This window comes from Bos mutus, chromosome 2 (genome assembly GCF_027580195.1).
Source record: "Bos mutus isolate GX-2022 chromosome 2, NWIPB_WYAK_1.1, whole genome shotgun sequence".
In the NCBI taxonomy this organism is placed as follows: domain Eukaryota; kingdom Metazoa; phylum Chordata; class Mammalia; order Artiodactyla; family Bovidae; genus Bos; species Bos mutus.
In genome coordinates this window covers 122278445-122291768 of record NC_091618.1, presented here as the reverse complement: position 1 = coordinate 122291768, position 13324 = coordinate 122278445, and the positions used below count along the sequence as shown (strand labels likewise).

The window sequence follows — 13324 nt, the reverse complement described above, 5'->3', positions numbered from 1 at the left end:
GTCCCAAATGGCTGTTTATGGTCATTTTAGAGATAAAATTCCATAAATTCAAGTTAGCACTGACATTTTATAAGTGCTGTCATGTCAAAGCTGGGGAATGGAAACCATCTCACTGGGTTCTCTAAAGTGGAAGCATCTTTTGTCTGCTTATTACTGTGAGAAATGGCCGGATTAAAGCCTCCAAATGTTTCAGTGATGCAGAGCAAAGGTGACTTCCTGTTTTGTTTTAGGGTTTGTTTCCTTCTCTTCTCAATGAAGGCTGTGTTTTCTGACATTCTGCAATCTTTTTGCTCAGTGATTTCCCATTGAAAGGGCAGGGTAGGAGGGCCTCTGCAGGTCATTCTATTTACAATATGCCCTGAAAAGGGAGGAAGCGGGGAGAGGGAGGGAAAGAGGAAGCTCATTAGTGGAAGGAGCAGACCAGGAGGGGATCTGTTTTCCATTTTCTTTTCTGGATTGAGCTCATTTGGATGGAAAGGATATTGTTGTTATCCTTATCATCATTATCATTACCAGTGTGGTCTAATTTTCCTACACGTTTGTCTCAAGTGTGAGGTGAATTTACTGGTAGAAGAGTTAATAAGTGCCATTTTATTTTAGTAAAATCAGGGGTGGGTGCGTGAGGGAAGCCCAAGTACTTTAAAGCAGTTTTCACTTTGAAGCTTAAAATGCAAAACTCAAAAGTTTTAATTCTGCAGTGCAAAAGAAAAAAATTAAAAGAAAAAAAGACCTGTTACTTGCTTCTCGTGGCCTATTTGTAATTATGTACAGCGTTTCTTCTCTTTTTATGAAAGGCGATTTCCGCCCACACCCCCCCTACCCCGGTCCCCCACACCCCGCCACCACCTAGTTATTGAAAATGCAGACCTCTGCAGTCAGGAGTTCTGGATTGATAAGGCTCCATCATCGCTGCAGGGGTCCCTGTTTTCTGCGACTTGGACATTTTTCAAGAGACGTTGCTTAAGTCTTCCCCCTCAGGTCTTTCTGCAGAGCCGGTAATCACAGAGGCGAGGCTAGAGGTTGCTTAAAGGGAATACCTCCAGGGAGCGTGGGGCTAGGGTGGGTTCCCAAGTAGGGAACTGGGGGCACTCCTTCGTGGAGATTTGGGGTGGGCTCTTCAGTGAGAGGCTGGGGGCTCTCCTTTGGAGCCGGGGATAGCGGGGTGCGGTGCTCCCTGGTGTGGGTCGTCTCCAGTCCGCTCTGTCTCGGGTTATCGCATCCTCTCTGCTTTTGCAGGCTTCTCCTTCCTTCGCCTCAAAACCACAGACCCCTTCCCGGGAAGGGGAGCGGGCGCTTGGAGGTCTGGGACCACACGGGGGCGGGGCTGCCTCTCGCTCCCGGAGGCTGGAAAACCTAGAGCAGCGGATCCGAAGCGCAGACCTCCCGTCGCGGCTCCTCGGACGGGTCCCCTCCTGCCAGCGGCGGTCGCTGCAGCAGCCGCAGCTCACACCAAAGACCCGCAGCTGGGTCTTTTTGCTCAGCCTACCAGACTTGCAAACTCTTACTGCACCCTAGTCCTCCCTTAGGAGTCTTTGCCCTCTCGTTACCCCCTCCTGCACCCCCCCGCCCCGTTCTCCTCCTCACTTGGGAGACCTTCATGCTTCTTTTAGCACCTTTTTGTAATCCAGGGGACGTGACACCCCAGAGCTCCAACTACCTCAGCTGAATTCTACTTTTTTTTTTTTTCTCCCTCGGTTCCTCTTGTTTTCGTCTCATCTGCGAAGTCGGACGCTTCTGCCAGAGGGAGCGAGGAATGAAATAGATGCCGCGGCCCCAGAAGTCTTAGACGTCGGGAAAGAGCAGCCGGAGAGGCAGGAGCGGCAGGGGCGGCGGCGGCTGGCGCTCGGCGCAGCTTTTGGGACCCCACTGAGGGAATTTGATCCAAGGAAGCTGTGAGATTGCCGGGGGAGGAGAAGCTCCCATATCATTGTGTCCACTTCCAGGGCGGGGAGGAGGAAACGGCGGAGCGGGCCTCTCGGCGTTCTCCCCACTGCTGCACCGTGCCCCATCCTGCCGAGATCATGGTCTGCGGGAGCCGAGGCGGGATGCTGCTGCTGCCGGCCGGGCTACTCGCCCTGGCTGCGCTCTGCCTGCTCCGCGTGCCCGGAGCGCGGGCGGCCGCCTGTGAGCCCGTTCGCATTCCCCTGTGCAAGTCCCTGCCCTGGAACATGACTAAGATGCCCAACCACCTGCACCACAGCACCCAGGCCAACGCCATCCTGGCCATCGAGCAGTTCGAAGGTCTGCTGGGCACCCACTGCAGCCCGGATCTGCTCTTCTTCCTCTGTGCTATGTACGCGCCCATCTGCACCATTGACTTCCAGCACGAGCCCATCAAGCCCTGCAAGTCTGTGTGCGAGCGGGCCCGGCAGGGCTGTGAGCCCATCCTCATCAAGTACCGCCACTCGTGGCCGGAAAGCCTGGCCTGCGAGGAGCTGCCAGTTTATGACCGCGGCGTGTGCATCTCTCCGGAGGCCATCGTCACTGCCGACGGAGCCGGTGAGTCCGACACTGCCCAGCCTGCCCCGACTCCCCTGCCTTCCAACCGCTCACTTCTTGGAGTCCTTGTTACTCCCATTTACTCTGGTTCTGTGGATTCGGATCACTTCGCTTAATCTCTGTCTTAATTACGCCTCTATCGAACACGGTGCCTTTTTTTCTCTCTTCTCACCTCCCTTCTAAACCGATGAAGTCTATTCGTACAGGCGATCTGTCTTTCTAAAACACTCAAGTTCATTCCACTCCCATCACACTTCTGCTCAACACTGCCCCTTCACTTCCGCTCTTTACATGTCCTAGTAACCACATATAGGGTGCTATTTGTTTATAATCACTGAACGTTTGTGCGTTCTCAGCCATCAGTTTTCTCTATCCCTCGTGTTTAGCTACTTGTAAAGACTGTATGGTGAAAACAGAAAACTGAAGCACCGTTTTCTTCTTATCATTAAAAATGCCAAGATAATTTCAGTAACCTTACCCCAACCCACAGGTGTTAGTGGTATGTGTTTGCTCAACATCCAATTTGAGCAATTACCTTCACCTTAAATTTTCCCCTCCTTTCAATGAGATAAATTGTTCTTCCATTCCAGACTGAAATAGCTGTGAAACATTGCTATGCACTGCTAATTAGCTTCTGAGACTTGCTCCAGCCACAAAGCTGGTGAAGTGAAATTGCTGGGCTCTTTTCACATTCCCACATGCCTTCAAGTCATTTTGTAAATGACATATGGATGAAAGGAGTTATATTTAAGGCATGTTATCATCATACACTCATGTAATGTTATTTTTAATCTCACCCCTTATCCCACTCTTATGCTCTGCAAATAATTTGTCTTCAGTACCTTTCTGTGTGTGCATCAACCACAGATTCCTTTCAATCTTCCCCTACTGTAAAACTTTATTACAGTTCTGTGTTAAATGGAATCAATCACGAGTTGTTTTCTCACTAGTGTTTGATCTAATTAGGACAGTCATAACTCTTAAGAGTCCAACTAAACCTAGTTCATTATGGTCCATTTAATTCTAACTCAATGTCATTCCTACCAATTACCCGAAACTCGAAAACTTCACCCTTCACATACTTTAAATAAACCCCATCTTTTATGACTGGTCCTCTTTCACACCCTCCCCAGATCAACTCTGCCCTTAGGTACCTCCTTCTCTGTTCATTTCTTGGGCATCAACTTTTTCTTCTTTTGCCTCTCAACTTGTTCAGCCTAAGCTCATGTCCTTAGTCCATTCCTAGGTGAACAGTTCTTGGTCAAGGAATTGATTTGGAAGAAATGCTTTCTGTGCACAGTGACCCACTTAACATAGAGGACTAGGGAGGGGAAAAGTACTAGTACAAATAGCTGCAAAACCAAACTGAAAAGAAAGATTTCCAGATTTTTTTGATGGTCACCTCAATTTATCACCTTAGACTATACCTATTGTCTTGATTTTAATAATCAACAACTGATTAAACAAATCACAAAGAAATGTGTTTCTTATTTATCTTTGGGCTAAAAGAGCACTTGAGCTTTTATACTCATTAATGTTATAGGCTGTACAGATGCTGGGAAAGAGCTGCCCTGGTCTGTCAGGCACTTAGATCAGTTAAATGCAAACACTCCTCTCAGGCCAAGGGCTAGGAATGCGGTGGCCACGGTTCACACTGAAATGCATTCCTCCTCCTGCTCTGAAACCTCTCCTAGAGATGGACCTCAACTGAGAGAGGTTTGGCAAAGTTAGTGGCTCTCAAAAGCCATGGTCAGTATGGATAGGGAGCAGTTTCCTCAAGTGTCCCTGAATTACCTATCATCGTGGACCAAATGTAGAACAATTGCCTCATTGAAGCACTCGAATAAGACATGCATGGAAACAATTTGTCAGTCCATGGGACCTGATTACTAAGCTGCTTTAAAAGGCTGTAATGTGCTTTGCTGACAGTTGCCCTTGCTAGAAAAAGAAGTAGGGGTAGGTGGCAGTTGGAACCGTTTGTTGGTGATGTTCTCCCTTCTCCTTCCCCTATCCCCCAATGTGAATCAGAGACTGTGGTGGCAGGAGGGAGCTGAAGGGGAGGGGGCAGGGAACGGAGTGGTGGATTCTAGCCTGAAGGGTCCCCTGGCTTCCAAGGCTGCAGCTTGCTGAAAATTACATTCCCTATGCTGGGTCAAACTATCAGGCACCTGGAATTACTTAAGAACTACCACATGTGGCCAGTTTAATTTACGATGCAATATGCGCCTTGCTTCAGTGGGATATGATAGTTCATGAAGCAGGATTTTTTTTTTCCTTCCTCTAAGTATAAACAGAGTTCCTATGTCTTATGCCTAGAATCTAGCAGAATATAAAAATGAGGTCTCCCTGAATAAAATAGAACCACCTTTTACATACCTTCAATGTCAAGAGGATTTTCAAATCCTACCATTTACACAAATCTGTTCCCTTGTAGGGTATTATGACTCCACCAACAAGTTTAAGGACATTTTACAAAGCAGAATTTTATTGAATGGGATATTGCTTCAGTCTACTTTTTGTTTTGAAGTACTAAGGGCAAGCAGGTTTTTATACAGAATATATCCTATCCTCTTGATGATTACTAATAAATTCACATTAAATTTATTTTTTCTACATTTTGTATTTATTGTAGACCTGTGACTGCATGTACACCTGCTTTATCTGTGATTTCAATTCAGTTTAGTCATTCACCCAGTTAATAGTCAAATATTTAATATTGTATGATGAATAAAGGGTGTGGGCATGGAGTGGGAAAGACCAGATGTTGAATCTTGACTCTGCCTCATATCAGCTATTACTATAGGGCAGTTGTATAGCCTCTCCAATGCAGAGTTTTCTAATCTGTGACATGGGGACATACTGCCTACATCCCATGGAGATGGTGAAGATGGAGTTAAACAGCATCTGTAGTATCTCATGCATAGTTAGTCCTCAACAAATTGCTGCTGTTGCTATTGCTATTTTACCATTATTATCATTGGTATTAAGATTTATTTTTTTGTTTATTTGGACAAACCTAGTCTGTTGGTAAATGCAGATAGAGCTTAGAGCTTTTGTCAGTTCAACTCTGGGAAACAAGCTTCATACTGAGAACACCCTGGGTAGGCCAGTCTTATTTCTTCTGAATATAAACTTAGTATTTCATTTTACACGAATTGACCTGGACCTCGGGCTCAAGAACAAATCCCTTTGGGAGCAATAGGAATAAAGAATGAGCTTGACGGATGTCTGTTAATTACAAACAGTTTATCTCAGAAATGAAGACATTGAGTGTTTAAGAAAATGTATGGTATGATATTTCACCGCAATTATACTGCCCCCTGGGTTGCCATGCCAAGGGCTCTATAATCGCTCCTCAGTCACTGCTGCTTTTTTGTCACCCAGCTCTTGAGCAGCACATTTCTCCCAGCCCTCTCTCGCCTGGCAGAGCTGCGCCAGCTTTCACATGCATGCACTGCTGTTTAATCATTTCTCCACTTTCTGGGGAACAGGCAGCCTTTTCTTTAGCCCTGGTCTACAAATATTTGAGGGGCCAAATAGCAAGAAGGGAGAATTATTTAGTGTGATATGAGGAGGAAAATGGAATGGAAAGGGGAAATGGAAATTTTAGGGTAAGACTTCATTGTGTGAAGTTTTGAAAGGCACTCTGGATGGGGCTAGGAAGGAGTACCTTAGAATATAATGATATTAAATTATGTTTATAGCTAACACAGTTATCAGTGGTAATGGGATCTTAGGTAGTCTCCAAATTGTATATTAATAATTCTTTTCTATCTTGTTTCCACAAAATTCTAAATAGTTGCTTGCTACACATAGCAAAATTGACTAAGTTATATTTGTCCTTTCTCCTACTAGGTGTATGGAAAGAGGAGACCAATTACCACCATATAGATAGAGAGTTTTGAATGATTAAAAATTGGCCGTATGTCTTCAGTTTAAAGAAAACCAGTTTTAGAGTTTTGGCCCTTAGTTGGAATCCCAGATTTGCCATTAATGGTATACTTTGAGGGACTTCCCCTGGTGGTCCTGTGGTTAAGACTATGTGCTTCCACTGCAGAGGGCGTGGGTTCGATCCCTGGTCAGGGAACAAAGATCCCATATGTTGCATGGTGCAGCAAAAAAAAAAAAAAGTTATACCTTGAGCAAGTCGTGTGGCATTAACATAGAGACTGTGAAGAGCAAAAGAAATAGCTATATGAAGTGAATGATAAAGGGTAAGACAACAGCAGTGTGATTGGGAAGACATCATTCTCAGACCAGGAATCATTACTGGCCAGAGAATAAGAACTAACAATACTTAGTATGTGGCATGTGCTGCTTAGTATGTGATGCATATTAATTTCTTTAATTCTCGTAATAACTACATGGTAGGTACTATTACTCCTATCTGCAGAAAGGGAAGCTGAGGGATATAGAGAAGCTAAGTGATTCAAGTCCATAAAACTATTAATAGAAGATTCAAACCAGGACCTGTTCTAAGTTATACTTCCTCTCTTATGAAGAAACAGGTGATGTTAACTGTACAGAGAATCGGTGTCTTTTGACCATCAGAAGGGCTTCCCTGATAGCTTAGTTGGTAAAGAATCTGCCTGTGAAGCAGGAGACCCTGGTTCAATTCATGGGTTGGGAAGATCCGCTGGAGAAGGGATAGGCTACCCACTCCAGTATTCTTGGGCTTCCCATGTAGCTCAGCTGGTAAAGAATCCACCTGCAATGCAGGAGACCTGGGTTCAGTCCCTGGGTTTGGAAGATCCCCTAGAAAAGGGAAAGGCTACCCACTCCAGTATCTTGGCTTGGAGAATTCCATGGACTGTATAGTCCATGGGGTTGCAAAGAGGTGGACACAACTGAGCGACTTTCACTTTGACCATCAGATTTCAGTTATAGTAACCCTTTTGTTTTCATTGTATTTTGATTTATATGTGGCTTTAGAGAATGGAAGGCAACTCTGGACAATGAATTCCAAGGGATAAGAGATTAGTACTTCTCTGCACTTCTGAGATAGGAGAGAACACACATTCTGTACGCTCCTGTCTATCCCTGAGCTCCTCCGTCTCTGCAGTCCCCAGAGTGAACTCATTTCCTTACCTTCATAGGTCTGTTCTCTTCTAGTATTTTCTATATTGTTAAGGGGCACACCCACCCATATTCCAGGTCTGAAGGCAGCCTTGCTTCCACCTTTTCTTTATCCCCCACATTCAGTCGGTATCAGGTGCTTTAGGTCAACTCTGAATACAATTCCCTCCCCTTCTTCTCTAATGCTACTTTCTTTGTTTGGACCTCACCATTTCTTCCATGGATTGTGGAGCTAGAATGATAATGGGCTTGCTGACCTCCAGTATGGCCCCTCCATGTTCCAATAGGGTGATCATTCTGAAATACAAATCTATTGTTTAAAATTTTCTGGTATCTGCCACTAGCTTTCATGATTTCATGCCTTCTTACCCCTCTAGTTTCCTTTCTGTCTACTTTGCTCTATTAGCCCCATTGGAAGACTTGTAGGTCCCTCCACTCCACGAGTGCTTTGGTTTCTCACCCCAGACTCTGGCATGTGCTATTTTCTATTTGGAAAACCCTCTCTTTTTTCCCCAGCTCCTGCTTAGAACTCTTCTTCTGGAAACCTCTATGACACCTACTTGAAATCCGTGGGGCATTAAAACCTGCTAGTAATACCTACTATTTTAATTTAGGATAATTTGTTAGAATTCCTAAGTTTAACTTTCTGAAAACAGGCTTTTTTTGGATTATTTAGAATCAGAAAACTTTGGCTTTCTCTCTTCTAATTCTAACAGCTGATGTCTAAGCACTTTAAAAAAATGTAGAAACATTTTCCTATGAATAAGAATGAAAGAAGAAAACCAAACGCCTAGGATCAGCTGCTTTAAAGGGGTTTTCATTTTCTGAGAGAAGAATTTTTTCAGTTTTATTTGAACCTGTTGACATTAAACAATTACTTTACATGTGGGTCAGTATACTTTTTTAATTCACAGCGAGGTCATCTTTGTATAAATCATGTGCACATTTTCCTAGGATATAGCTTTTTCCTTATTTTTTATTTATTGTTAATTTTGGGCTGAACTAGGCCTCTGCTGCTGCATGTGGGCTTTCTTTAGTTGTGTCCAGGGAGGCTGCGCTCTAGTTGCCGTGCGTGGGCCTCTCACTGCGGTGGTCTCTCTTATTTTGGAGTGTGGGCTCTGGGCGCCCCAGCTCAGTAGATACAGCGCGTGGACTCTTGAGCATGTCCACTCCAGTAGCTGTGGTGCACAGGCTTAGTTGCCCCCCAGCGTGTAGAATCTTTCTGGACCAGAGATTGAACCCTTGTCCTCTGCATTGGCAGGCGGACTCTGAACCACTGGACCACCAGGGATGTCCTTTTCTTATTTTTTTCTTTTTCGTTTTTGGCCACGCTGCACAGCTTTCAGGATATCAGTTCTCCTACCAGGGGTTGAACCCTGACCACAGGAATGAAAGCCCAGAATCCTAACCACTAGGTCACCAGGGAACTCCCTAGGATATAGATTTTAAAATACCAGCTGATGATTACTAAGCCTGGGAAAGTAATCCATTAATTGTAGTTTTGAGTGTTGTTGTTTTAAACTGGTGTTATACCTTCTGGTTTCATTTATTCATGATATGACCTATGAAGAAAAAGGACAGAGGAAGAACATTATTTTCTACTAGGATAAACAGAGGCATTAAACTCATTTAACACAAGGTATTAATGCAAATGGAAAATGCTGGTGTAAGTGTACTGAATTGTACTCACTTATATGTGATTAAGAACATATAATTATGTACAGCATAATGCTTTGTTGGGGCAGTCAGTATTATTCATTAGAGGCTGCTTTCTTAACTAGAACAAAGAAGAACTTAACATAATCACCATTTTCATTACCATTAATCATGTTACCATTTTCTGGGATTTGGGGATCTTAAAAAGAGTCAATGGCAAATTTCCAATTATTATTATGTCTATTAATTGCACTGGCTTGAGTAGTCCCTTGATGGTAGACTTCCTTTCTGCTAAACACCCGTTTAGTGTGCGCTTAACCAGGAGCACAGGAACACTTTCTGCACATTTTCCTTAAGCACTAAGAATTAAAATGTATGCCAGTAAAGTGTGATACATCTATTATTGAAAAGGTGTATTTAGTTATTGTAGCCATCACGAAAAGTGTTGGGTGAGTACCTAGTATATGCTTAATTGTTGGAAATTTTCATGAAACTCAAAAACTTTATTAAATCCAGAAATGTATCCACAGTTGACAAGGATTCAAGAGTATATCAGCTTTCAATCACATGAAAGAATGCATCTTGTCCTTATTTGACCTACAAAAGATAGTGTCAACCTCACGACGCGAATAGGAATCCATTTCTTTGAGACACCTGGGTTGTTATCCAAATCAGCTTGTGACTGAATTAGATTTTAGTATGAGAATTCTTGAAATAATAATGAATGGTATGACTCTTACTGTACTCTATCATCTCCTTTCAGATTTTCCTATGGATTCCAGTAATGGAAACTGTAGAGGAGCAAGCAGTGGTGAGTATACCAGAAAGATATCTGGTTTTCGCTTGTGGTCAGCAGACTAGTCTTGATGTTACCTAGATATTTAAACCTCATTTGGGGACGTTTGTGCCCTGCATGGGCTTCCCTATTAGCTCAGTTGGTAAAGAATCCATCTGCAATGCAAGAGACCCTGGTTCTATTCCTGGATTGGGAAGATCTGCTGGAGAAGGGAAAGGATACTCACTCCAGTATTCTGGCCTGGAGAATTCCATGGACTGTATAGTGCCCCACATATTAAATGTAAACTTATAAAAACGTTCCTTTGTTTGTGTTAATTTTATTTTTTAAATTAATGATAAAATTTGATCTTTTATTTCGGTATACAGTTCTTTGAATTTTAACACATATTTAAATTTGTGTAACCACCAGCACAATCAGGATACAGAACAGTTCCATAACTTCAAAACAAAAACAAAACAAAAAACTCAATTCAGCTCATCCTATTCCTTTATGATTACAAGCTTCTCCCACCCTTAACCTCTGGCAATCACTAATCTGTTTTTCATTGCTATGCTTTTGTTTTTCATTGCTATGCTTTTGTGTTTTTTTTTGAGATTGTAGTGTGCATGGAATGATAGAGTATGTAACTTTTGGACATTGGCCTCTTTCACACAGCAAAATATCTTTGAGATTTATCTAAGTTTTTGCATGTATCAGTAGTCCATTCCATTTTGCTGCTAAACGTTTTATTCCTTGGATATATTACCATTTGCTTGTCCATTTATGTCTTAAAGGATATTTGGGTTGTTTCTAGCTTTTGGCAATCATAGATAGAGCTATTATAAACATTTGTGTATAGGTTTTTGTGTAAATATAAGTTTTCATTTCTTTAGGGTAAATATCTATGAATAGGATTATTGGGTTAAATGGTAAGGGTATGTTGAACTTTATAAAAGAACTGCCAAACTGTTTCCAAAATGACTGTTCACTGTTGCACTAGCAACACTTAAGCGTTCCAGTTGCTCTGCATCTAAGAATGGCTCTAGCTGCATTTCACAAATTTTGAAAGGTTTTATTTTGGTTTTTCTTCAGTTCAAAATGTTTTATAATTTCCATTTAGACTACCTCTGTGACTCATGCATTATTTAGGATTGTATTGTTAAATCTGGTGCTGTTTGGAGTTTTTTCTGTTCTTATGTTATTAATTTGTATTCTAAATTCCATTATAGTCAAAGAATATAATTTGTATGATTTTAGTTGTTTAATTTGTTAGGGTTTATCATATGGCCCAGTATATGCTCTATCTTGGTGAATGCTTCATGAGTACTTGGGAAGTATGTATTCTGCAATTGTTGGGTGGAATGTTCTTTAAATGTCAAGTAGATTATTTGATTCTTGTTAGTTTTTTGTCTACTACGTCTGTTGATCACTGTAAGAGAAGTGTTTACGTTTCCAAATATTGTAAATTTTTCTATTTCTCTTTTCAGTCTGTCAGTTTTGTTCCATGAAGTCAAATGTGATACTATTTTGTGTGTATACATTTACTATTTTTATGTCTTATTGGTGAATTGACCCAATGATGTACTGCTCCTCTTTATCTTTGGTAATTTTTCTCTTTTCTAAGTCTATTTTGTTTTGTGTTAATATAGCCACTCCACTTTTCTTTTGGTCAATGTTTGCAAGGTATATCTTTTTCTATTCTTTTTCTTCTAACATATCTGTATCATTCTGTTTTAAATAAATTTCCTCTAGACGTAATGTAATTGGTTTTTAGGTTGGTGTTGGTTTTCTATCCATTCTGTCAATCTTTGCCTTTTGATTAGTATGTTTAGATTATTTACATCTGCTGTAATTACTAATATGTTTGCGTTTAGTGCCTTTATTTTATTTGTTTTATGTTCGCTCCCTTTTTCATTCCTGTTTCCTATTTCCTAGCTTTCTCTTGGGTTATTGGAATGCATCTCTCCATCCTTCTCTCTCACCCTTGTGAGTGTGAGTGTATACACACACACAAACACACCCACGTATGTGTCTGTGTGATATATATCTTTCCATAGGACAATGTTATGCTTTCTCTTACAACCATTAATGTCTGTTTCAAACATAAATATGTCTAAATAGCTCAAGAGGAGAAAAATGGCCTACTGTATTTATACAGATGTTTATAATTTCTATTGTTCCACCTTCTTTCCTGATGTCCTAGGCTTCGTTCTGGTATCATTTTCCTTATGTCTGAAGAACTTCCTTTATACTTAGAGCAGTTCTGCTGGCAGCCAGTTCTATCAGTTTTCTTTCATATAAAAATGTCTTTATCTCATATGCATTCCTGAAGGATATTTTCACTGGATATAGAATTCATTTATACTATTTCAATTATTTCTGTCCTCACTGTTTCTCATGGGAAATTGGTTGTCATTGAAATCATTGTTCTCCTGTAAGTAATGCATCAGATTTCTGGCTGCTTTCAATAATTTTTTCTTTGTCTTTAGTTTTCAGCAGTTTGATTACAGTATATTTAGACGTTGATTTCTTTGGGTTTATACTATTCAGGGTTAACCTAACTTCTTGTATCTGTAAGTTTATACCTTTTCTCAAATTTGGGAAACTTCCAGCAGTTATTTTTTTCAAATATTTACTTTTATAACACATTCTCTTTACTTGTGAGTATATGGTTATATGAATTTTAGATCTTTTGGTATTTCCCATAGGTCCCAGAGGTTCTGTTCATTTTCCTCCAGTCTTCCTCTATTCTTTAGGTTGGATAATTTCTGTTTGTATTCCTTCAGGTTTATTGACTTCTTCCTTGTTATCTCCATTTTGTTGCTGAACTCATCCAGTGTATTTTAAATTGTCAGTTATTATAATTTTTTAAATTAAGATTTTTCTCTTGATTCTTTATGATATCTTGAGTTTCTTTGAGTCTTTCTATCATCTGCTTCATTGCAAGGGTATTCACCATTTACTTTTCGGAGAATTTTTAGAAAACTGCCTAAAGTCATTGTTGGATAATTTCAACATTTGTGTCATCTGATTTTTTTTCCCCATACAAACTGAGATTTTCCTGGTTCTTTATATGCAGAATAGTTTTTTCTTATATCCTGGACATTTTGAATATTATGTCCTAAGACTTTGGGTCTTTAAGATCATATGGAGAATGATGCTATTTTTTTTGTTCTGGCGGCAGTCAACCTAACTCGATTTAGGCTGCAAATTCTGACTAGTCTTCTGAAGACTGGTTTGCAAAGGCATTTGTGGTGCCTTTCAGGCCTATCCCATGTGTGCGGACTATTCAGTGGCCAGTGTGAGATCAGGGCA

The 13324-nt window shown here is 41.2% G+C and overlaps 1 protein-coding gene across 1 annotated transcript in view; it reads left to right on the top strand.

Annotated features, from left to right (window-relative positions):
• The first annotated feature begins 863 nt into the window (after positions 1–863).
• FRZB (frizzled related protein) overlaps positions 864–13324 on the top strand; it is a 35397-nt gene continuing 22936 nt past the window's right edge. Inside the window, exons 1-3 of the mRNA XM_005895421.3 lie at positions 864–995; positions 1725–2499; positions 9995–10042. Coding sequence (XP_005895483.2) covers positions 2022–2499; positions 9995–10042 — 526 coding nt within the window. The 5' untranslated portion in view covers positions 864–995; positions 1725–2021. The remainder of the gene's footprint in view (positions 996–1724; positions 2500–9994; positions 10043–13324) is intronic.